A 23,279-nucleotide genomic window follows, 5' to 3' on the forward strand; every position below is an offset into this window, starting at 1 on the left:
TAGGAAATAAAGCGGTAAAGTCACCTAAGCGATGTAACATTCAACGCAAAACCTCTCTGAATAAGCACACTTCTGTCTCTGCGTGGTTTCCTGCCTGTGCTTCTTTTGGAATGAGATTTCAAGTCTGCAATGCCATCTGCTTTGCGTGGATATGAAGTATCTGATGGCACCTTTGGAGGAGTTGGCCAACATCTCCTGTTTGCTTCAGCTGCAGTGCAGCATGTTGCAGGCCTCTTCTCTGCCCACACGGGCACACAGCGGGGAATGGTGGCACGGGCACGTGTCGGCACAACAGTGTGGTGCTGGGAGTGGGACAGGCCATGGATATATGTGACCAGGCCTGGGCTAACATGGCTCATGACCGTGCCATCAGTGTATGTGCTGACCCACACAGGTCCTCGCCGAGGCACCGCTGTTTTTCAACACAGACTTACATCAATTTTCTGACTCTCAGAGTTTCTTTAATGGTTTCTGTGGAAGCTTTCACTCTGAATAATTACACATGATGTTTCATAACGTTTAACGTATGTAGTGCGCAAGCTTGTGGGGTTTTTTCTGCAGCTCCCACAACTGCTACGATCGTGCTGCCGGCCCGCAGCCTCCCCGCGGGCTGCGGTGCACCGAGTCCCCCCGCTCGACCTCAGGGTCCTACGCCGGGCAAAAGCGGCTAGCTGCAGCCTGGCTTTGATCGTCCTTCGAGCACCCGCGGGACCGCCCCGACACGGCTCGTGCTGCCGGCTGGACGCAGTCTCCTGCCCGGCCCGGCGGGGCGGCCCGGCGGGCGGGGCGAGAGGCGGGCGCGCCCGACCGTAACGGGGGAGGGAGGGAGCGGCGCCCGCGTGAGGAGCTACCCGGCTGCCGCCACCTCGGCCTCCGCAGCGCCCGTCGGGAGGCGGCCGGGCAGCGCCGCCGCCGAGCCCCCTGCTCCGCCCCGCCGCCCTCTCGTCCTCGTCCCGCTGAGCGCCATGGCGGCCGCGGCCGCCGAGCCCAGCAGTGGCCGGTACCAGCAGGTGAGGGGGCAGCGGGCGGGCGCTGCGGCTCCCTAGGCCGCGCCGGGGCTGCGTTGTGGGGCGGGGGGCGCTGCCGCTGCCCCTCCTTCCCGCCGAGGCCCGGGGCCGAGGGTGGGCGTCGCCCGGGTCGGCGGGCGGGCACGGGCCTGCGGGGGCCGTTGTCCCTCTGCGGGGAAGAGGGAGCGCGGGGCGGGACCAGGCCCGCGGCCTCTGGCGGTGGCAGCGCCCGGGGCGGAGGCCTGGGCTGCCCTTTGGGCCGCGGTGGGCCCCGCCAGTGGCCGGGCTGGGCCGAGCCGCGCTTGGGCCCCGCAGCGGTTCCCTGCCGGTTCCGGGGCCTTGCGTCTGTCCGCTCCCGTAGCCGGCCTCGCCGTGCGACAGAGGGGCCGGAGCGACCTTGTGCACAGGGCGCTGGCCCTGTCTGTTGTGTTCCTCTCCTGCCCTGTGGCCTCTGCCAATTCCAGCCCCCAGCGAACTTGGCCTGACCTCTCCCGTGGAGCAAACTTGTTCTGTATTGCCTTGAGATTACCGTTAATTTTATTTCATATTTCACCTTTGGTCCCCTCTGACTCCGAGTGTCCTTAAAGAGCTCCTCTGTAAATTTGGAGTTGTTCTTCCCTGCCTCCTGAAGGAAAGGATATGTTTTGTCTTTTGTCTGGATCCTTAGCCTCAAGGAAGGAATTCGGGATTGGTTGGACCCCACTGTGTGACCCAGTTCCTGCAGGCACCAGTTTCTGACATGGAGACTTCCTTACTTAGAGGAGAAATCCCTCAAAACATCTCACAGCTCTTTCCCGTTTTAACTTGTAAGAAACCACTGTATCGTGACTGCTTTGGTAGCATTTTTCAGACAGGGTAGGCTCATTCTTTAGAGTGCAACATGCATCTTCCCACTGGGATAGAATATTCTCATAATTACAGCTGGAGGTCTCTTGTTTTTTTCACATACTAGAAATGTAAAAGCTTAAGTAAAACTTAGACTCTTTTTTCCTGTTCTGTGCAAAACAGATGTGTTCACTTATGAAGAGAAGTCTGTTGTTCTTGGAAATGGTAGGTACAGATAACTAGGTCTCTTTGCTAATTGCCTTTCCCATCAGAATTCTGCTGTTGGCGTTGACCCTGACAAATGTCTTAACAAATGTGTTTTATGAGGGGACCTAGCTTTGTGTCCCATCGCTGTGAGCCTGTGGAGACAGGTGACAAAATGTGCTGAAGGACACTGTTTCGTTGCTCTTCAGAGGCTCCATACCTGACCGATATGCACAATCCTGATTTCCTTAAAGAGAAATGTGTAAAGCTGTTGTTTCACCAGACCCTGCGAACTCACTGACAGACACATAGCAGACATCGCTGTTGCTGTAGAGCGAAACTCTGCCTGGTGCTGCAGAGATTAGGGAGGCAGGCAGTGCCCCAGGGAATTTATACCGATGAACGCAAACAGATAATGGAGGCCCAGTGAAACAACTGGTGTAACTGGAGTGCAGAATCAGAAACTCACACCTAAATATACCTACTTTTGTGTAGCTGTTTAGAAATTGCTTTTTTTTTCCCCCCTTGCCCTCTGCTAGAACCCTGCTTTTCACATTGTTGTGCTGAACTGTCTCCTGGTGCTTGCATTGCTCCAAAAAAAGCCCTGCAAGCTCTGAGACTAAAGATGCAGAGTTGGTGTTTAGGTGAAGAGGAGATGAGAGGGTGCGAGAATCTCTAGCATCAAATGCGTCATTTTTTTTCCATACATTGAAACTCCTTGTGTATCTGAATGTACAATGAACGAACATACCAAGCGTCAAGGAAGACAATCTTATAGTGAACTGATAACTGTAAGGGCTGGATCTGAATGCAGGATCCAGTAAGTAGAGGTAGCCTGTAGAAATCTACAACAAACTCATTTAATCTTAAATTACTGGATTATGAGGCAGTGAGGGAGGGGAGTAAAGCATTGGTGGCATTTGTCATGTAACTAGGTGGTTCCTGTACAGATGAGTGTGTTGTACCGTCCAAGCGTGCCAGGGCAGTGTGACTTCTTTTCAGGGAAGTGGTACTAGTGTAGGAGCAGCACTATTGAGGTGTGGGTGCTATTTGAATGTGTGGAATGTTTATAGGATTCCCTGAGTGTGTGTATATTCAGAGAAAAAGGTGATTGTTAACGAGGACCATCTGAGAACAACAGAAATAGACAGTTTTGTTTGAAACCTGTGTGTTTCTGATTCCACCCTCTTTCTCAGCCTGTGCTGCTGCAGGTGGGGTTGAGCCCTGCACCTGCTGCAGCCTCCCAGCCCCTGTCCCTTCACAGTACATGCTGTGTTAAACAGGTATTCGATGGCATAGGATTTATTTTTTAAAGCTAACTTTCTAGCTCTTGCGCTTTGTTCAGGCATTAGATAATCGGATAAAAAATAGCCTGTGATGATGCTTTTGGATGATGTGGCAGTCTGGCCTAATACACTGAAGAAGTGCAGCTTGATGAAGAATAAAGGTAAAACTCCAGAGAAAGGACCTTGGCTCCCCCCCCAGCCCCTTTCTGTGAGGAGAATGGGCTGGGGCAGTGAGCAGGAGCTGGGTAGGGTGAGTGTTTGGGTCCTCCCCAGGCCTGGTGATGAGGCTGTGCTTGCTGGAGGTGGGAACAGGAGATGTTTGAGAGGGAGGGAGGGAGGAAGGAAGGCCATGGCACACTCTGGTGTCGTTATTCTGCGTGCTGCTGTGTCCCAAAAAGGATGCTGGGAGGCTGTTGTCATTTAGACCTGCCTTTGGGAAAGTTATACAGGGATGTTGTTAGGATTAAGTGGATTAAAGCCTTTTGATCGTGAGTTCTGTGGCAGCACTATGTGTCGTCCTTAAAATAGAAACTGGCCTCTGTTCCGGAGAAAACAGGCAGGCTTTTAATAGGTTTATTTATATTGTATGTTGAGAGAAGCACGCTTTTAACTTGAAGCATTTGAAAATATATGTGATATATATTAGTAATGTAAACGCACCTAGAAAATGGTGGGTGTGTTAAATAATGAAGACTTACTTCTTTTAAAGTGATACCTCTTCCTGTTCCCCTTGCTGAAGGCTCCCATGGATCATGAATCATTTCTTAAGGGGGAGGTGTCTATGGGAAACAATAAGGCAAAAAGATTTTTTCCATTTACTTGGTTTTCTTCTGGTGAAACTGTAAAAGAACTGAAGGTACAGTGTGAATACAGTTTAAATCCACGGAGGACCACAGGGCTTAATATCTGGGAAGGCTCAAGGGGAACTGGGAGACTGATGTCAGTTGCTACCTTGTGCTTGCCTTAAGCATATATTTAATTTTTCTGTTGAAATAGGCACACAGATCAAAACTAAAAGATGAGAATATACCCAATCTTCTAGTGTCAGCAGTTAGAATTAGTGATGTCAATGGCTATTTGTTTCCTTTCAGAGATTCTGGTAGCCTGCAGATGTGCTTGTTAAAGATACAGGCAGCTGATTAGGCTGGTAAGAACCAGGGTAGTCTGTTTTCACTTTTTTTTTTTTTTGCCTTTTTGTATTCAGGCAAGGAGAATGGTACTGTCCATTGACATAAAACCAGTAAAGACTTGAAAAAAAGTTGCAGAATAAACTCAGGCCCCTTGTACAGCCTGAAGCTGCCCTGTCTCCAGTCTGATATGTGTTTGGGTGACTCAGGTCTCATTTTTCTATCCTGAAACAACTGCTTCTGTAGGCAACCGTATGCATCAGGTGAGTTTGCAAGGTTTTAGTCACTCTATGGGAAAAAGTAATTCTAGAATTAAAATATATTCCATTCCTGAAACTCAAAGGACTTGGGAACGGCAGTGAAACAGAAGCAGTCCCGTGTCATCGTGTAGCTCATGTAACAGGAGAACATAGCCTTGCATGCAAACTTTTAAATAAAATATTATCTCAGGTATCAGAGTTGTATTGCACTCTTAATCAGGCTTCTTTGGTGAATTTTCTGTCATCCTTAAAATTCAGTGAGGCTCCAAAACCCCATCTGGGAAGCAGATCTAGGAACAATCCCTTAGTCTTTCAGGTTGTTAAGTGGCTCACAGGAGATGTGGTACCTGTTTACCTTGACTTGGCATAATGTTTTAAAAGCAGCCATAGTGAAAGCAAGTAGCAAAAGTTCCCTCTGTGTGTGAATTCTGATTCTTTACCATTCTTTGAACTAATGAGAAAAAAAGCAATACCAAGTTGTATCCATTCATTTTGTTTCTGCCTCTTCTTGTGAAATACCCAAACTTCATATTTGGTGGCACAATGGACTTTTCTGTTTTTCATTGAAGATGTTTAACCTTCTTCACATGACAATGAAAAATTCGGTATTTTAAATTCTTTTAAAATCCAGAATTCTTTCTGTGGTGTCTTAATGTCCAGATAAATGTTAATATGGTCCTAAACATTACAGTAAGGCCTTACTCTGTGAGGTGTGTGAAATTAAACTACTATCTAAGATTTTAACCTACTTCTTCCAACCTTGAACACTCAAATCTAAGGTCAGTCCGTAGGCACAGGTTTGTGCTGGCCCAAGTGCTTGGTTACAATCTCACCAGCCCAATATAATTCCCCATTTCAGCAGAGGTAAGGGAATTAGATCAGTGTCTTTCCTAGGACAGAGGTGTATTTCCACGTTGTCAGGCTGTTAACTGCAGTGAGTCAGTGAAGAGGAACATCCTCATGAGCATGAGTTGTGTTTTGATGGACATAAAATACGTTTTTATTTGTGTTTTTACCTTGGTAGCTGGGAGGGTGGTTGCAAACACACCATTCAGACAGATGCTGCTGCTGGTCTCTGGTCCTTGCTCTGTGCGTACCACTGTGTGACAGGGAGCTTTTCCAGCTCGGGGTAAAAAAAGAGCTTTGTAAAGAGGCAGTGGAGGCACGTTTTTCAGTCCTTTATTTAAGTGAAGGTGGCGGAGACCTCCGGAGGTTGTGCCCCAGAGCTGGGCTGTGCTCAGGGCCTGGGCAGAATTGGTTCCCTGCTGTGAAGCTTGGGCAGGAGGATCAGCATCTGCTGGTGCATGGTGAAGGCAGGGTAGGGTTTGCTCAGGCAGTGTGGGCACCGAGAATGTCCTCTAAGAGGCACACGGCACAGCTGGCCCCGGAGCACCAGTTCCTGCAGGGTGGGGGGGGGGGGGGCGAACACCTGTTCAGGGCTGCTGTGCTCCTTGGGTTAACAGAGCTGGAAGTGTCTACGGGAGAAAGCAGCTATTTGCTCTTAAAGGAGAGGGCTCATGCACGTGGGTTGACTTGTTTAATAGCTTCTAATTATTCCTGCTGATTAATAAGTTGATACTAAGTTCTAGGCTTCTGCAACAGCATTGGGCAAAAGTGAGGATTTCAAATCGTGTTATGTTCAAAGCGAGGTGTAAGGCAATAAAAGTAATTCTCTTCCTTCAAAGTTGGCAGCCACCTTCATTTGCTTCCGAAAGGCCACAGATAATGGAAGGAGAAAAGTAAGAGGTATTGCAATGAGAATGAAGCATAACTTTTCTGTGGACAGGCTGTTTCTTTGCTGGAAGACTCTCAAATTTAATAGTCATACTTGGTTTTATTTATTTTTAATATTTGGCTTGCAAGGGTTATGATTTCATTGTTCTGAAAAAATCACTCCTGTCACTGCCTCTCTTTCTCCCGTCTACCTTTTTGAAATCTCAGAGAAACCATGGTCCCAGCAAAAATGAGCTCTTAGGGTTGTCTTCATTCTAGAATTCCTCTGTGGGATTTCTGTGCACTTCTACCTTATGTGCCAGAACATAAACTAAGAACCAAAATGCAGTAAGCATTGATGATATTTGGCTGAGTTAATATGTTACTGGTGATCTATTGCTAAGGGAAAGTTTGTAGTCATGCTGATTTAGTTAAAGACTATTTGCATGCAGCCTAAGGATTTGAGGCAAAAGGAGATTAAAAAAAAGAATCCCCAACTGTTTCAGTAGCCCTTGTGTGAAGTTTAAAATATTGGAAGAATTAATAAATACATTTATTGGAGATACTTTCTTCAAACTTTACATGGAAATATTTCAAAATGTTTTGTAAGTTTTGAGCTTTACTGCTGCTGAGCTGTGTGTATTTACACGTGATGTGTCTCAAGGAGGGGGAAGTGGCAGACAGATCTGTCTTGGTTGAAGCTAAACTTCTGATTGTGATTTTTGGAAAATAAATATCCCTGGGTCCTACTTTGTTCTACCAGGCAACTTTCTGTTGGTTTAGCAATCTGGTGAAAAATATCACAGCCAAACTGTTGCTGTAATAACTGTGTGCATTGATGTGAAGACTGTTTTTTTTAATGGCACAAATACAAGAGTCATGCTTTAAAAGCTAAAATCCCTCAGTGAATCTAAGCTAGAATACCTCACAGCAAAACAGCCTTCAGCCAAACAGTGCTTTAGTCAGGATCTCCAGGTTCTGAGGCCTCCTGACAGTGGCCTGGCTGTGCATGCCTAGCACTGCCCAGGGCAGAGGGACTGGGCAGGGTGAGGGCTGTGCAGTGGTGCTGGGCTACACGAAGTCTGATGACTCATTCATCCTGTCACATGAACCCTTCCTGCTCTGGTAAGAAGCACTTAGTTGAATTTTAGATGTCTGGAATCATTAAAAAGGCTGGGAGGCATTTGTGTACCTTGTCCATTATAAGAAATTTCTTTTTTTCTATAACTGTATACCTCCTACAGCCTCTAGCTCAACTTTAGAAAGTAACTGCATGCTTCGTGTCATTATCTGAATTGTAATGGTTTGAAACCGGCAGTAAGTTCAACTTGCTTTCTCCCACATGACATTATGGTAAGAATGTTTCTTTTTACTAGTGGCAGAAGAACCTTGTAAGGATTCCAGTGATAAGAATTAATATTACACTCAACTATATCTCTCTTGTTTCATCTTGTCTGGTGTTGTCACATCTAGTGACTTCCTTCCCTCTCCTTGGTGATTGTACTTTTAGGTTGTATATATCTTTTCTTATAAACGTTAGGGTTTTAATTTCTGTCACCCCCTCACTAAGACACCAGGTAATACAGGGCATGCAGTACCCTGAGAGCATCCTTTGTGTGTCACAGCCTGTCCTCCTTAGCTAATAGACTAGGTCCTGCATAGGCAGAATTAAAACAGGGGAGAGCTATTGAATCTGTATGGATAGACTGCAAATAAGTGTGGAGGAGCATTTTCTGAGAATTAATGGACCAAAAAGCTGGGAGAGACTGAATTAACTGCTTTGACTCTGCATTTTACTGGATTATCCCTTAGGCTGCCCCTTTCGTGCTGTGTGCTGGCAGCTCTTGAATTTCTGCAGCAATGCTAATTTTTTTCCTAAAGCTTATTTTTAATAGGCAATTACTTCACAAGTTACTTTGCATTATCTTCTAATGACTGAACTCCATGGGCTTTGTAAAATAATTTTTGTTTCTTGGTAAGGGCTCATGCTAAGTTAGCTGGTTTGAAAAAGATGAAGAATGCATTCCAAGATGCATTGCTGTCCCAGGAGCTGCTGCAGCTCATCGTGTTAATTGCTTGTGTGCCCCGAGGCTAATTAAAGCTGCAGCTACCCAGACAGGTACCTGCCACCTCTGCCTTGTGCACCTCGCAGCCCCACTCCTGGGGTGCTGCAGGTAGTTGGTGTCATGTGGTTTCACATCTGGCCATGGACAGCCTTTTAGACACCTCTCGCTGACAGCCACAGCATTGATGATAGGAGTTCATCTTGGTGTAGTATAGATTAATTTTTCATCCAGATCACTTAATTAATTTCTCCTTCAAGAAAGTGGTTCAACTTTCTACTATGTGAGGAGTTCTTACCCAGAAAGCTTGGGGCTGACCATCTCCCTCTATTTTTTTTTTCCACCTCCCCCGTCTGGAAAATATTAATGGGGAGAGAATGGAGACTGGTATTAGAGTAGCAAGGTGATCATCTTCTGGCAGCAAAACAAAGTCCCAGATCTGTGATGGTCTGTTGTTATGGTACAGGCGCTGGCATGCTGATTTTTTTTTCCAGTGTTTTCCAGTGCTGTTTCTTCCTTTTTCCCCCTCTTGGACCTGCCAGCAGAACAGCTTGTGTCATTGCCTACCAGTCCAAGTCACTTAAACCTTTCTAGGTTAAGCACACCTGCTTAAGGGGAGTTTAAAGCCTTTCTGACATAACTGTTGTAGGGAGCTGTTGCACGCAAGCTGTGCTGACAGGATGGGGAGGACAGCAGCCTCCGTGCCAAGGAGATGACAGGCCAGCGGGGTTGTGGTGTCTGGGCACAGGGCAGTTACTCCTTCGCCTGTGCTCACTGTTGTGCTGCTGACTGATGGACAACTGCAGCTGTCTGGTTAGTGGCAGAGAAAAGGAAACAGCACACACTCTCTTTGGGAGCTTGTGGGACTTGGGTGTCTTGCTGTTCAGACATGCAGCTGTGGTTCAAATGCAAACATCTCACAAATTGCACTCAAAACATCTGAAAAAGTTTTGGCCTGCCCCTGCTCTCCCCCTCCTCACCCCTTTCTGTGAGAGACTGCTTGGGAAGCACTCACAGGGCAACATGTCTCTACAAAGGAAAGAGAGCAAAATACCATGGATGACTTTGAGAGTATTAGCATGGATGTGCAGGAAGCATAGTTCAGGAGCATGTTAAGAACTTATGGAGTTGCAGCTGTTTGGTGGTGATTACAGAAGAGGATAGTACCTCTCTGCTCAGGCAGTGGTTGAGTTCAAGGTGAGTATTTGAAATGAGTTGTCTTTCTACATCAAAATGCAATTTCTTTGTTGATGAGATATAGATAGAAGAAAAAAAATAGATGGCAGCTGATTTGTAAATTCCTTTCTGGTGCCTTCTGGTTTGAATGCTTCTGGCTTGGCATTGCTGGCTTCTCTGATCAAAGCCTGCGTTTACTTACCTGCCTCGTGCAAGTGGTGCTGTATATTTGATAAGCTATGTGGTTATTTATACGGAGCCTGTGGGATGCACAGTGCACAAAATAAACTGTCTCTTTTCAGTCAGTGTGAAAGGTTGGAGGGAAATGGCAAGATTCATGCTTACGTGTATCATTATGTAATGTACCCATGAAAAAAACCCTTCCTTAGCAAAGCCACAGGCAGCAATGGAAACTTTTGTTGGGTGCCTCCTGCTATTCCCTCAACTAAAACTGGTACGGCTGCAGGTCCTAAGCAGCGTGACCTGAGAGATCTCAGGCAGTGCCAGGGAAATGAAAAGATACTGAAAGGTTGTATGCCGTGCCTTATCCAAGTCCAGGTGTGTGAGGGTATGATTTAAAACTGCCTTACAGCTGAGATGGCACATTGATCATTGCCAGTGGGAGTGCTTTGGCAGGAAGTTGAGCTGCTGGCCGGATGTCCCACGGTGCCGTAGGACACTCTTCTTCAGACGAGTTGGTTGTGTGCAATTGAAACTACAGGGGTAATTTCACAGAATTTGAGAAATCCCACTAACCTCTCTTGTGTGGCGGTCTGTTCAGCTGCAGAATGAAGAGGAGCCAGGTGAGACTGCACCAGTGGTGAATGATGCCCCTCCTCCTTACAGCAGCATTTCTGCCGAGAGTACAGGTAAATTTAACTGAAAGGAAATAGCTGGGTTTGCTCTCCTTTTCGTTCTTAATTGTTCTCCTTATTGACAGATGGCATTGCAGCATCCTTACCAAGGCTGCAGAGGATCAGAATTGATCCAGAAATTGTTACTTGTGGTTTAGAAGGTGCATTTTGGCTATATTCATCTGATGTCATCCCATCGAGTGGTGTTAGAGTTACATTTCTGTGTTCTCGGTGGATGGAAGACAGTTAAAAGTCAGAATGCTATGAGGATTTGTAGTTCCCACCTTGATATTTGACATTTGTATGATGCTGTGCTCCTTCCAGAAAGGACTTGTTACTTAAAAGGGATTCAGTAATTCACTTTTCTTGGAGTTTTCAGTAACTAAGGATTTGGTTGTAGGGATGGTACCACTTGTCAATCATCATACTGTCATGTCACCAAGAGCAAAACAGCGTGTTTTGTGTTGGTTGTTTATCAGAGTGTTTTTGCTTAGGTAAATCCTCTCTTTTTTCACTCCAGAACTTTCATAGTCAACTGTTCAAATAAGGTCTGTGAATCAAATGCAGCATACTATAAAACTGTCAAACAACCAGACAGCTTTGGATAGAAGTTTGTGTTTCTCAAGCTGCCTTGAATGTCCTGCCGTGGCACACTGACGATGAAGATGTCCATTAGCTCTGGTTCCTCAGCGACTGGGGATCAGAAATGCTATGTTTGATTTTTTTTTTGTTCCAATCTCTTTCCCTTCCATCAAAAAACAATTTAGAATCTCTCTCTGGAAAAGCTGGTCACCAGGAGCCTGAGGCATATGGTGATCCTTCTTTGACTCACTTGGATTTGAAAATGTGACTGTTTCTGTTGACCGCAGTCAGGAGAGACACTGTGTATCGTGGTCTTAAAAATGAGTACAGCCAGGCATGTTGAAGTGGTGCTCTGCATATTACTCTAGATAAGATGCTCCTATGTTTTTCACTTACTGTTTTGGGGCAGCAAGAGGCTAGAAAGGGAGAAGGGAGGTGTCAGAAGGGGCAGGTGCCAACAGTCTGGGGCAGATGGGTCTTTTGAAGTCATCTGAAACGTTTCTCATTCTGAAGACAGTGTTCTTAAGGAGCTGAAAAGTTACCCTTCCATATAACTTATCTTTTTTTTTTTCTTAAGCTTATTTTGACTACAAGGATGAGTCAGGATTTCCTAAGCCTCCATCTTACAACGTGGCCACAACACTGCCTAGTTATGATGAGGCAGAGAGAACCAAGGCTGAGGCCACGATTCCCTTGGTTCCTGGCAGGGTGAGTGTGCTTGCTGGCTCTGTTTCTGGTTTAACTTCTGCCCATCAAGTGTCATGACTTTATTTTGTTTTACTTTAAGCTTTCTGGGATGGTGATATTACACACCCAAGAGTTCTGTGGCTGATTTGGTTGGTGGCTTGTTTTTTGTTTTTAATTTTCCCCTGGGCAGCTATGCTGATGTGAGACACCTCAGTAATTCCAGCATGTGCTATTCAGATTAGTTTGGCAGGCTGGCGGAGGCACTCTGCTCTGTCTGTGTGCACTGTCACTGCTTATTTGGTGGCTTTAGTTAGTTATTTAAAAGGGACTAGGATTAATTGTTCATCCACTGGCATATCTACCTTGGGTACTCCTGCTTAGTTAATTTTTCCAGAGGTCAGTGTAGCTGATCCAAGGATGATAAAAGTGTTCTGTCAGAACAGGGTTTTTTTTAAATTTCTTTTCTTTTTTTTATCATTGTCTCTTGTTCAACCTCTTCTCCACCCCTGCTAACATTAAATGTCCACTGCTCATTATACCTCTTCACAAACGCCAAATTCCTTGCTGAGATAAGTTTTTTTTTTTTTTTTTAATGAGTAGGGGAACTCTTCAGTGAGAACAAGAGCATTCTGGATCTTGACTATCTTAAAACCCTAAAAAGTATTGCCAGCAAGTTAAAAAGTTCATGCCCTGCATCATCTCAGGATGAGAAGCAGACATTTTTCCTGCTTGCATTTGTAGCCTTGTAAGATTTAGGATTTCACCCACCTCTTGCCTCCCGTTGATTTGCAGGATGATGACTTTGTGACACGGGATGATTTTGATGACACTGACCAGCTGAGGATAGGAAATGATGGCATTTTCATGCTAACTTTCTTCAGTAAGTACATGGTGGAACTTACATTTTGTTCAGGCAGTGACGGAAATAGCTGAAGTTATTTTCACGTATGTTTATGTAGCACCAGGAAGAACCTGTGTGCAACAGTTTTATGTCTTTTCTTTTTTTACTTTGTGATAGAAAGAGGGCTTGACCTACTGCTTTTCTCTTGCTTTCTCAGTGGCATTCCTCTTCAACTGGATTGGATTTTTCCTGTCTTTCTGTCTGACTACTTCAGCTGCAGGACGATATGGGGCCATTTCTGGGTTTGGTCTGTCTCTTATTAAGTGGATCCTTATTGTCAGGGTAAGTTGTGTGGTGCAAAAACAAGTATATAGACACTGATACTCTTTTTTTTCCCCTTAACTCGTTTTTATCTTCACTTATAGTGAAGCTAGTTTTAAATTTAGCTGTTTATAATGAAATAGATTTTGAGCCCCTTATTCACTGAGAACAGAGCTTTGTCATCATTTTGTCCTGTTTATATGCGAGAATTATTATTGGAATAGAAGGGAATAAAGATTATACTCTCTGACAGAGCCACTGTATTGGGTCAAGATGTGTTTGTGTGTTGAACAGTAACAGTGATCTGACCTCTGTAGAACATTTACCCACATAGAGCAAGCCCTGCTGCCAGCACTCGGATGTTTCTTTCCAGTAACGTGTTCCTTAAGTGATCCTCTGAAATAAAACAAAAACCAACAACAAAACAACCCCCAAATCTGTAAAATGTGGGCTGCCCGTGAGGAGAGGGAAATAGGAAGTTTAAGACGAGGAGGAGTGATGTCTGCTTTTTCTCTGGAGGAAGAGGCAGCCGCCGTGGGAGAAGCCCGCTGGTGCCCTCTGGTGCGAAGTGTCTGCGGCACAAGCAGGAGGGGATCGAGAGGAAGCACATTTTTGCGCCTTGTTTTATTTCCGTGTAAACTCTGGGCATATCCAAGCTGTTAAAATATCTACTGTGCTCCTCCTCTCCAGCAGATCGCTCAGGGAGAGGAAGGAGATGACTGATCTGAACTATTTAGTGTTCTGGGAGCCCGGATGTAGATTTTCCACTTCCCTTCTGAACACATACCTCTGCCCAGGGGATCGAGAAAGGCTGATGTAGTGTGCTTAAAACTTAGAGGGGGAGAAAGAAGCCTTTTTGCAAAATAAAACCCAAAAACCTATAAAGTAGATGTGCTCATGCTGGAAGGAGTTGGGGCAGTAAATAAAAGGTCAAACTATTTTTTGCAGGGACTGTGAAAAAATATCAGAAAAGCTTTATTTGGAGCCCATGAAAAGAAGGTGTCTGTGAAAGTGGCATGCAGATGTCCCAGGCCAAACTTCTGAATTTCAAGAGAAAAATTTTGTTAGCTGTGCATAAGTAGAAGCAGAGAACATTAGTATTAGGGATGTCACTTCATAACTATTCTCTTTGGAACTGTAATTTCTAAATACAGAGTCTTTTAACTTATTTGGTAGAAAGTTAAGATTTTTGGAAGTCTTTCTGTAACAGTGATGTTAAGAGCTATTTGCTGCATTAAGAGGTGGGTCAGAAACAAGTGACCTGAACTGTGGATTCAATGTAATCTTTGATAACAAGCTTACCTTTTGTTAGGTTTTTAAACTTGAGTAGAACGAAAACAAAAATTGTACTGTGTTTACAACTGACATGGTGACCTTTAGTGCTGTAATAGTGTTGAGGCCTCTCATTCAAGAGGCAGTAATTTTCCCAACAGAATATCTTGTAAGAGGTCTTCCACAGATCTGGGATTTGTTTTTCAAGGGGGATTTAATTTGCTACATCATCCAGCCTTACTGGATACTTAGGAGCGTTTGCCCAGTAGTGTCTCTCTGTTCCACTGACTGCAAGAGTTCACGGTTGGGTATAGAATCTATTCCATTCCCCTTGGTTAGAGTCGGTCTGATGTATGTGGAAAAACCTTAAATAAAAGCCTGTTCCCTGCAGCCTGTGCAGCTGATGAAGCGTAGCATTCTGTGAGTGCTCTTGTACGCAGCAGGCTTGATCTGGTTACTGCTGAAATTGGTGAGAATAGATTTGGCTTCAGAAATTTCCATGTGCTCTAACTTGTATATTTTGGTGTTTTTAGTTCTCCACCTATTTTCCTGGTTACTTTGATGGGCAATATTGGCTGTGGTGGGTCTTCCTTGTACTAGGTAAGTGTTTGCTGAAAGGTAATGCATGCTTGAAACTCTGTAAAGACAATCAGGGCTTTTGTGAGCGTAACTTTACTGGCTATTAAGACATATGTGTGTAGATGTAAAACTGAAAGGTAATCCTCATAGTAGTCCTCTTAATGAACATCATCGGGGTTTTAAAGGTGCACATAAGAACTATCCTTTTGTTATCATTTCTTGGTGGCAGCATCCTATTTATCATCCAGAAGAAGTCAAGAAGAGAACGGTGCTTGCATTCATAGTAACTGGTTCATCTGTTCTCGTGTCTTAAATCCAACAGTGGGTTGTGGTCTGTCTGTATTTTTCCTCCTTTGGTGGTGGCTGGATCTCCTGTGGAGTCAAAAAATTTGAGATTGGCTAAGGAAAGTTTCCTTTTGAGATTGCCTGAAATGGAAATATTTAGTTATCACTGATGCCAACAAAAATCCTTGTATTCAATTGGCCTTTGTGCATCCCAGCATTGTTGATGCATCCATACCTGTAAAGAGGAGTTGAATTGCTTCCTCTCTAATTGAAGAAGCAACACCTGTGTTAACTGGACAAATCTGTTTCCTCCGTCTAGGTTTTCTGCTGTTTCTCAGAGGATTTATTAATTATGCAAAGGTTAGGAAGATGCCAGATACTTTCTCCACTCTCTCCAGAACCAGAGTTCTCTTTATTTACTAAAGGTAAACTTTGTGCTTTCCTGAATTTGTTGTGTTTTGGTTTTAACTCTTATTTGCTGACTGTTTCAGGCTTGAGTATTTTTACAACACAAGGCAGCATGAAACACTTATTTCTTGGTTTCCTAGACACAGCTCCTGTTGCTGCAGAGACCAGATGTAGTGAGGGGCAGAGGCATACTTAACATTTCTCCTGAGTTTTTGCTTTTGAGGAATTGTATATTCATTAGATTCCATGACTTGAATTTTAAGAACAAAATCTCTACCCCTTGGTGTTACACTGTATTTGGCAAATGTGTCTCTAAATCACATGCTTGAAACACGTGGTATGTCCCAATCATGAGTAAAGGTCACAAAATATTGTTGGAAGGTTGTGCCAGTGTCTTTGGCTTAGGTCCCAGAAAGAACAATTTGTCTGAATTTTGCATGCTGTTTGAATTTTCTGCCAAGTTCCTGAAGAAATTAAGCTCTTGCACACCTTTGCTCTTTGAGAGCCCCTTCCGTATACTTGAACGCACTGTCCTTCCTGAATATCTTTCAGAACCTTAATGCCTAAAAGTCTTTAAGGCCCAACCTTAGTTGCTGCCTTCTTAATGGGACTTTGAGGAAAGAGGCTTAAGTAGTTGAACCCTTCCAGCATAATTTCCTGCTTACAGCAGATAATGGCCCTGCATTAACTGTCCCTCCCAGAGGGGAAGGAAATCCTGTAATAGGTTGCTTCCCAGATGGTGAGTGCAACATGATGCTCCCTTTAGAAATATCATAATAACACTGTTTCCCCAAGACAGGGTTGAAGCAATTGCAGCTGGGACAGTGGTATAAAGAAACCAGACAAACCTCAGCTTTAAATTGGGGGTCATTCCATTTGTCAGGTTTTAAAACCAAGGCTTGATTTTTTTCTTCCAAAGGTGCTTTCCTTTTGTTAGAGGCTACAAGTGGCGTAAAATCCTGCTTCATTTCTTATCTGCAGTGAGAATGTGCTACACAAAATGGGCTTTGTGCAGTGTTTTCCAGCTTGAGGTTTACACTGGTGATAGTGGGTAAAAATAGTTCAGTCAATTTATTTAAGTGTTTCAGTTTTGTTTGACAAATTTATGGTTTATGACCTCCTCCAGGATTTGTAATATCCTCTCGAATTCCTGCTGAGTCACCAGAGGGTTTATTTCCCCCAATTGCGTGGTCACGTAGCGTGAGCGTTGAAGCATCAGCTGTGTCAGATGTAGTTTGTTCTCTCTAAACAGTACTTTGATTTTGCTTCTTTATGGAGACTTAATTTTTAATTTATTAAAGGAACTGTGTTGTTTCTTGTTGCACAGTCTTTTCCTGTTTGGAGTTTGAAATTGCAGTTTTAGAGACGTCGTTTGTGAGGATGGAGGTGTAGGCGTCCTAAAAATTCCCACTTGTTTGGGTTTTTTTTGTCATTTTAGAGCTTTCAAAAAGCACCCTCTCTTGGATATATTGAGATAAATGTGTAGAATAATTTCTAAGTATTACAACTTGGACACTTCCCCTGAAAATAAATCTCCAAAGTTCTGAGCAGGGAAACCACAGAAGACTTGGATTTTCAGTGTATTGTTGTTCTTAAGATTAGATTTCCTCAGTAGGACATAATGAAAAGGTCACGGTGAATGATCATTTTCATCTTAGATGGAGGTAATTGTTAGAAAATTGGGAAGGGAGGAGAGGAATAATCAGTACAAACTAGAAAATACTAACTGGTGCAAATGAATGGAATGTAAAGCTTGGTGCTCACTGTTGGGGCTGTGTGTGGCAGTGAGGGACGGGATCCCCACAGCACCTCAGCAGAGCACAGTGGCCATGTGATGAGTGTAGGTGGTTGGTGCTGCATCTCTGGCTGAACAGCTTGTGAGAGCTGATGTCGCTCTCAGACCCGACAGAAGGGTCCAAACTCATTGTGAGCCTGGGTGGAGGCAGCAACGAAAGGCAGAGTCAGATTCTGCTCCCGTGGTGCAGATGCAGTGCCATTGCACACGCCTGCACATCCTTAGGACAGTGTTCCTAAGAGTGTTGCCTGGTTTAGTGTCTGTGTTCCACTCAGGAGTTTTAACCCTTCAGAACTGTAAAGTACACACAGAACTATTGAGCATTTTGCTAGAGTTGTGTCATTGTGTAGTGAGGCACTTCACAAGCCGTTAGACATCCTGCACTCTGTGAACGACATCCTTCTGTCTTCCAAAATAGCAATCTAACTATAGTTTCAATATTCAATATCCTCCTCTGACAGATGGTTTCTGGCAAATGTCTTCCTGCATTAGTGAATTCTCCCTCAAGAAGCAACAGGACACCTGCAGGAAGTGAATCAAGACCCTGGAGAAGAAGAAAAAATAGTCACCTGCTTTAAAAGAAATAAATAAACAAACGTACTGTTGGAAAAAAACCAAGAGAAGCATTTCTTTCTATTTGTTTCTAGGTGTAAAATTTTAATAATGCAGACTTCTGTAATCATTGAATCATTAGTGGCTAATGTTTGAAAAAGCTGTTGCAGTTGAGTCTGTGGTGTGCTCGTAAAGCCTTTTCTAGATAGTCTCTGTAGCCAAGTCGGTAGCCCGAGCCAGTCCCCAGAGCCGGCAGGGGCCAGGCTTGCTTTGTCTCCTGGCCAAGGAGCAGGCCTGGGCTCTGCCCCTGCCTGGGCAGCCTGGGGATGTTGATCTGGCGGTGATCTGCGGTTACTGTGGGAGGCCGTGGTTACTCACCCTTCCTCTGCCCAAACCCAGCCAGGATTAAACTGGGACTGAATGGAAACGTGGGACGGATTCGTGAGGTGTCATTGGGGGAGAGTATTGTTTTGAAGGTGGCACAAGTATTAAGTTTTTAATAGTCTATCTTCTCAATGTTGTAGTATATTTTACTTTCATACTACCTACTTTTTGGACTGTAGGGACTGTCACGGTACACATTGGTAGTGTAAAAATAAAAGATCACGTTGCAACTTTGTATAAAAAAGTACCTTCCAGAACAAAGGCCTTTTTTTTGTTTTTTTCCTTTGGCTTGGGACTTTTGAGATAATTCCTAACATACCTGTAATTCTTGCTTTTATAATTTGTGTTAGCAGAGACTATGATGCGTTATACATGTAGATTGAATGTGCACTCTTGTGCTTCCTGCCAAGTGGTAATTCACTTCGGAGTTTTACTATGTTAAAACTGTAAATAGAGCAGAACATTAATAAATGTCACTTATGTAGCAATTTTTGCTGTAGAGCAGTGTTTAATTCAGCCTCAATGCTTTATTGCACCTGGTTGTTGATAACAAACGCAGGTTATCTCTGGGAACTTCATTGCTTTTCCACAGAAGGTGTGTAACGTGAATCTCCACGTCACGGTGTCTGTCTTCCTTTTCAGAAGCATCTTTCTAAACTCTGAGACCTCAGTCCGTGATGCCAGTCTGGCAGGGCAGGAAACAGCAGTTCTGTACAATTTTGGGAGGTTTTGGGATGTTTTTTGTAGTTTCACATCTATAACTTACCTGCCTTGGGAAACTATTTGTTCCTGACTGAACTCAAATGTGTAGTCCTTGCAAACAGGCTGCTGGGGCTGACAGAGACAGATGGAGGTTACACAGAGACTGAGTGAGTAAGTGTACACAGAGAGAATTACAAAGTTTGTCCTGCAACACAAAATCTGTAGCATTAGGGAACTCTGAATCGCATTTGCCCAAACTTGGTAGATTGGCCTGGTGTTTGCTCTCTTGGCATCTGGGCCTTATTTGGTCTTGTATATCCAGAGAACTCGAATATTTGGCATTCCTGTTTCTCTTCATTTGATGGCCTGAAGCTACAGACACCTCTTGCACCATCATCCCTCTGCAGATAGCAGTTCTGGGAGCACAAGGGAGGGATGTGCTGCTGCAAGTGGGTGGGTGATGAGGTCTGAAGAAACCTGCCTTTGTGTTCAGTGTGGGTTAACACTGACTCCAAGCTCAAATTATTTTGTGTCCGTGCCAGCTCACACACTTTACACCATGTAAGTAGCAGGTCTCATCATCTGCAGTGACCAAATACATACCTTTGGCCTTCCTGCCTGCATTTGTCAGCTGTTTTTCTCCTTCCAGCGTTGTAAACTTCTGAGCAGGTTCAGACAGGATTCACTCTCCTAGAAACAGGTTTCATCTTCTGATTGTGGAAAACAGCATGCTTTACCCTTCCCTGGAGGGAGGAGACAGCTAGATTTGCTTGGCTCTTAAATGGACACTGTGTGATTTCCATGACAATTTTAAAATCTACTGCCTCACACTTGGCCTCTGCAGAGAAGGCCCACAGATGTGATGGTCCTGAAGGTTTGTTGGGTGGGAGGGTTTGCATCACACCCCTTGTGCTGCCTGCACCTGAAATGGCATCTCTGAAACTTCCCCATCACATCACTGCTACTCCCCAGCCCCCGTTTTAGATTTGCTTACGTTGTGATAAGCCTGGGATTTCTTGGGCTGTGACCATAAATGAGTCTTACTCGAGTTAGGTTGTGGTTAGTGAGTTGAAACGTGGGGATGTAGCCTCTGAGCAAGGGAGTGATCCCAATGAACAGAGGGCCTCTCCTTTGGCCGTTGGCATCGCAGGGGAGAACATGAAATGCTAATATTTATATTATTTATAATATTTAATTAACAGTCTCACCATTTCTATGCAAGAAATATCAAACTCCCTGGTATCTCTTTTAGCTAGCTGTCCCTGCAAGAGGGATGCTGTCAGGGTGTTGTCAGGGCACACAGGGGCTGTGGAGCAGCTCTGTCTTGGTGGGAAGAGCTCCGTCAGCCCAAGGCACTGCTCCCTGCCACCAGCCTTAGGGTTTGTGCTTGGCCCTGACCCAGCACTTGCTTCTTTCCAGAAAGCCATACTGAGGTGCTTTGGAGGCTTGCAATTCCTTCCCACAGTGGCAGGAGGGACATCCTTTGCAGCTATCCCTGTGTCAGCACTGGGGTGAGCTGACTGCTCTGCCACCAGCCTGGTGAAGGCGGAGGCTGGCGTGTGCAATGAGAGGAGCTGCCGGACAGGGTGTCGATGCTGCTGGTGCAGGTTATTCCACAGTAGCTCTCAAAATAGTTAAAACTATTTTACATCAACAAGAGTTTTATTCAGAAGAGCTTGTCTGTGTTACAGAGGAGTGGTGCTGGTTTTTGTCCAAATACTGGGATTGTTTGTACAATCGATATTTTAAAATCAGCGTGTGATCGTTTGAAAGTCAGAGACTGAGGTTGTTCTTCCAGGTATCGTGGGAAGCACATCTTGACATCTTCTTTCTAGTTATGAAAGAAGGATAAGCAACATGAGAGGAGAAGGATCAGAGAAACGCACATGCTGGAGGAAATCGAATCTGCCTATGGGGAAGGTAGGACCGCCGCAGGGGAAATGAGTGGGGTCTGTCATTGTCCCTGCTCTTCCGCCCGCTCCAGTGGGAGCTCGGCCTCCAGTGAAAAGAGTGGTGCTAATCGTCCGTGGCATCCCTGTGAAACAGAGGATTAAGCTGAGCAATAAAACCACTAAATGGGAGACCTCCCAGTTACTGAAAAAAAGAGACTTTTTCTCCCCTCTCCACTTGTTCTAGCTGCTACACAATTCTATTTCCAAGAAGTTGGTAAATATTACTAGATGTAGGAATGATGTCTATGAACCTTTTTGCTTTACTGCAAAAGTCCTTTCTCAAGAAAAACAGTGATTTCATCGCTTTGTGTTTCAGCCACACAAAGCCAACGACTGACTCATTTTTGGTGGCTTTGTTAGTGGAAATGATTCACAGGCTGGATTGCCCTGACCCCTTCTCTGGGCTGGTGCACTTCTTTTAAGACACTTGTGATGGTGGAGAGGATGGTCCCGAGATGCTGAAGCAGAGGATGGTAGGAAGCATGTGAAAGGGCCAGAAGACATAATTCAGCCAAAATCCTCAGCACAGCCCACAGCAGCGCCAGGCTGCAGTGGCTCTGTGTGCCCAGACTGTGCCTGGAGGGGCTGTGGGATTTGCTGCCACTTTTTTATGTGATGAAGTAAGTTTTCGTAGTACCTACTGTTCTCATTGCCTTGACTTTACAAGATGGCCTAGCATTGACTGGAAGGAAAGAGAAACAAATGTGTTGAAAAAATACATATGATAAGCCAAACCTGGTAGCAGTTGGATTAATGAACCTTTTTAAAAACTCCTTGCATGCAGAACATTTACAAGGCCCTTTTAGTGGTGACACTTACTAGTCATCACATCAAACCATTTCACAGTGTGGGCACTGGTGGGTCATTACGCCTGCCCAGCCCACTCCTGACAGTGCCTGAGTCTGTTCCCTGCTCCAGCTAGTAAGTTTCCATCAACCCAGCATCTGTTCCTTAACAACAGGTCAATAAAGTTGCATATGTTTCCATTTCAGGGATCTCCTTTGTCCAAAGGGTTATATCAGGAGTCATCCTGTGTATGGCCGAGCAAAATACTATGGTGAGAGTTACCATGACCTTGGACAATGAGGAGTTTCCTGCAAACAGTTCTTGGCTGTTTTCCTTGCGAAATAATTGTGTATCATCCTTTGGATGATCCCATGTATGTAAACACTGATGAAATTCTTGGTGTGAAGTGCCAGCAGGGTCTGTTATTTCTGCAGTTTATCCAGCTGGGATGAGTCCTCGGGAGCAAGGAGACCACATGAGCTCTGTCCCCACGGCAGAGTGTGCAGACTGTGTGTAAGTGGCTCAACCTCATGGCCAAATGCCCTCTGGTCCCTGTGCTCTATGAAGAAACTAACATCTTAGGCTTGCTTTACCTTCACACATCTCATAAATGTAGGAAAATACAAGACAAATTAATAGCAAAGTTCATGATTTCCTCTTTTTTCGTTAACTGTTGGATCTTTGTAGCAGGTTTCCATTCAGGTGAGGTCCTGGGCCTCCTGAGACATTGGGCTCCAGCATGGACATGTTCCCATGAAGAAGGCAGAATGACTCCAGTCAAACCCTGTGGCCCCAGGAGCAGCAGCTTGGCTCAGGAGTGGCTCTGCCATGCCTCAGTCACCACGCAGGGCTTTGCCTATGAGCATGTGTGTGCAGCAACCTCTGCACTTCCCAGTGTTTCCTGCCAGAGGCAGTTAGAGATGATCCTGGTGATCAAACCAGCCAGATTTTGCTGAGATTTACAGTCAAATGTAAGGCTTATAAAAGCACTGCACGATGTGGCTGTAGTTGTAGTTGTAATCGTCCTACCTGAGCCCTGTGGTTTGATCACAGCCCATCACACAGCCACAGGTCAGGACACAGAGCCTTTCCTGTCTTGGGACTCCCCTGCTCTGCTCCATCTCTGCAACAGCAGCTGGGGCGTGGGGTTGAGGTGCCAAAACATAGACTTAATCCATGTGTAGCTCAATAGCCCAGTCTCATAACTGGTACTTAAGCTGGCAGATTTTTCCTGGCATTTAAATACAAAAGACAACCTGTGTGTTTGTCTGTGCTTTGGGTTTTTCTCCACCTCAATGAACTGAATCTCCCAGGGAACAGGGAAGGGCTGCAGGGGATGGAGTTGAGCTGCTTTTGGGCATTCCCAGGTGAGGGAGACACTGGGATAAAAGAAAGCACCTTTGGGAAACGTGACAGAGGTTTCCAAGAAGTGCTGTGGCAGCGGTGCTGCTGGAGAGGCGGGGAGCAGCCCCCGTGGGACCCCCGTGCTCAGCCGGGGCTGACACCCCACTTCAGCTGCTTGTGTAGGTGCTGCTGTGATGCTCAGGACAAAGATTTCCATGTTGCTTTGCTGAAATTTTGGGGGGCTGGACAAAAGCCAGTCAGAGAAGGAAAATAC

General features: G+C 45.0%; 1 protein-coding gene across 1 annotated transcript; it reads left to right on the plus strand.

Moving 5' to 3' along the window:
• The first annotated feature begins 151 nt into the window (after positions 1-151).
• Positions 152-18,709, plus strand: NDFIP1 (Nedd4 family interacting protein 1). The gene is made up of 10 exons (XM_062002813.1): positions 152-294; positions 562-657; positions 701-1,010; positions 10,443-10,530; positions 11,675-11,805; positions 12,577-12,664; positions 12,843-12,967; positions 14,752-14,818; positions 15,402-15,507; positions 17,747-18,709. Exons 1-9 carry the CDS (start codon positions 152-154, stop codon positions 15,503-15,505), a joined length of 1,152 nt encoding a protein of 383 aa, XP_061858797.1. The 3' UTR covers positions 15,506-15,507; positions 17,747-18,709.
• The last annotated feature ends 4,570 nt before the right edge of the window (positions 18,710-23,279 follow it).

Source organism: Colius striatus, chromosome 9, assembly GCF_028858725.1.
Source record: "Colius striatus isolate bColStr4 chromosome 9, bColStr4.1.hap1, whole genome shotgun sequence".
Taxonomy (NCBI): domain Eukaryota; kingdom Metazoa; phylum Chordata; class Aves; order Coliiformes; family Coliidae; genus Colius; species Colius striatus.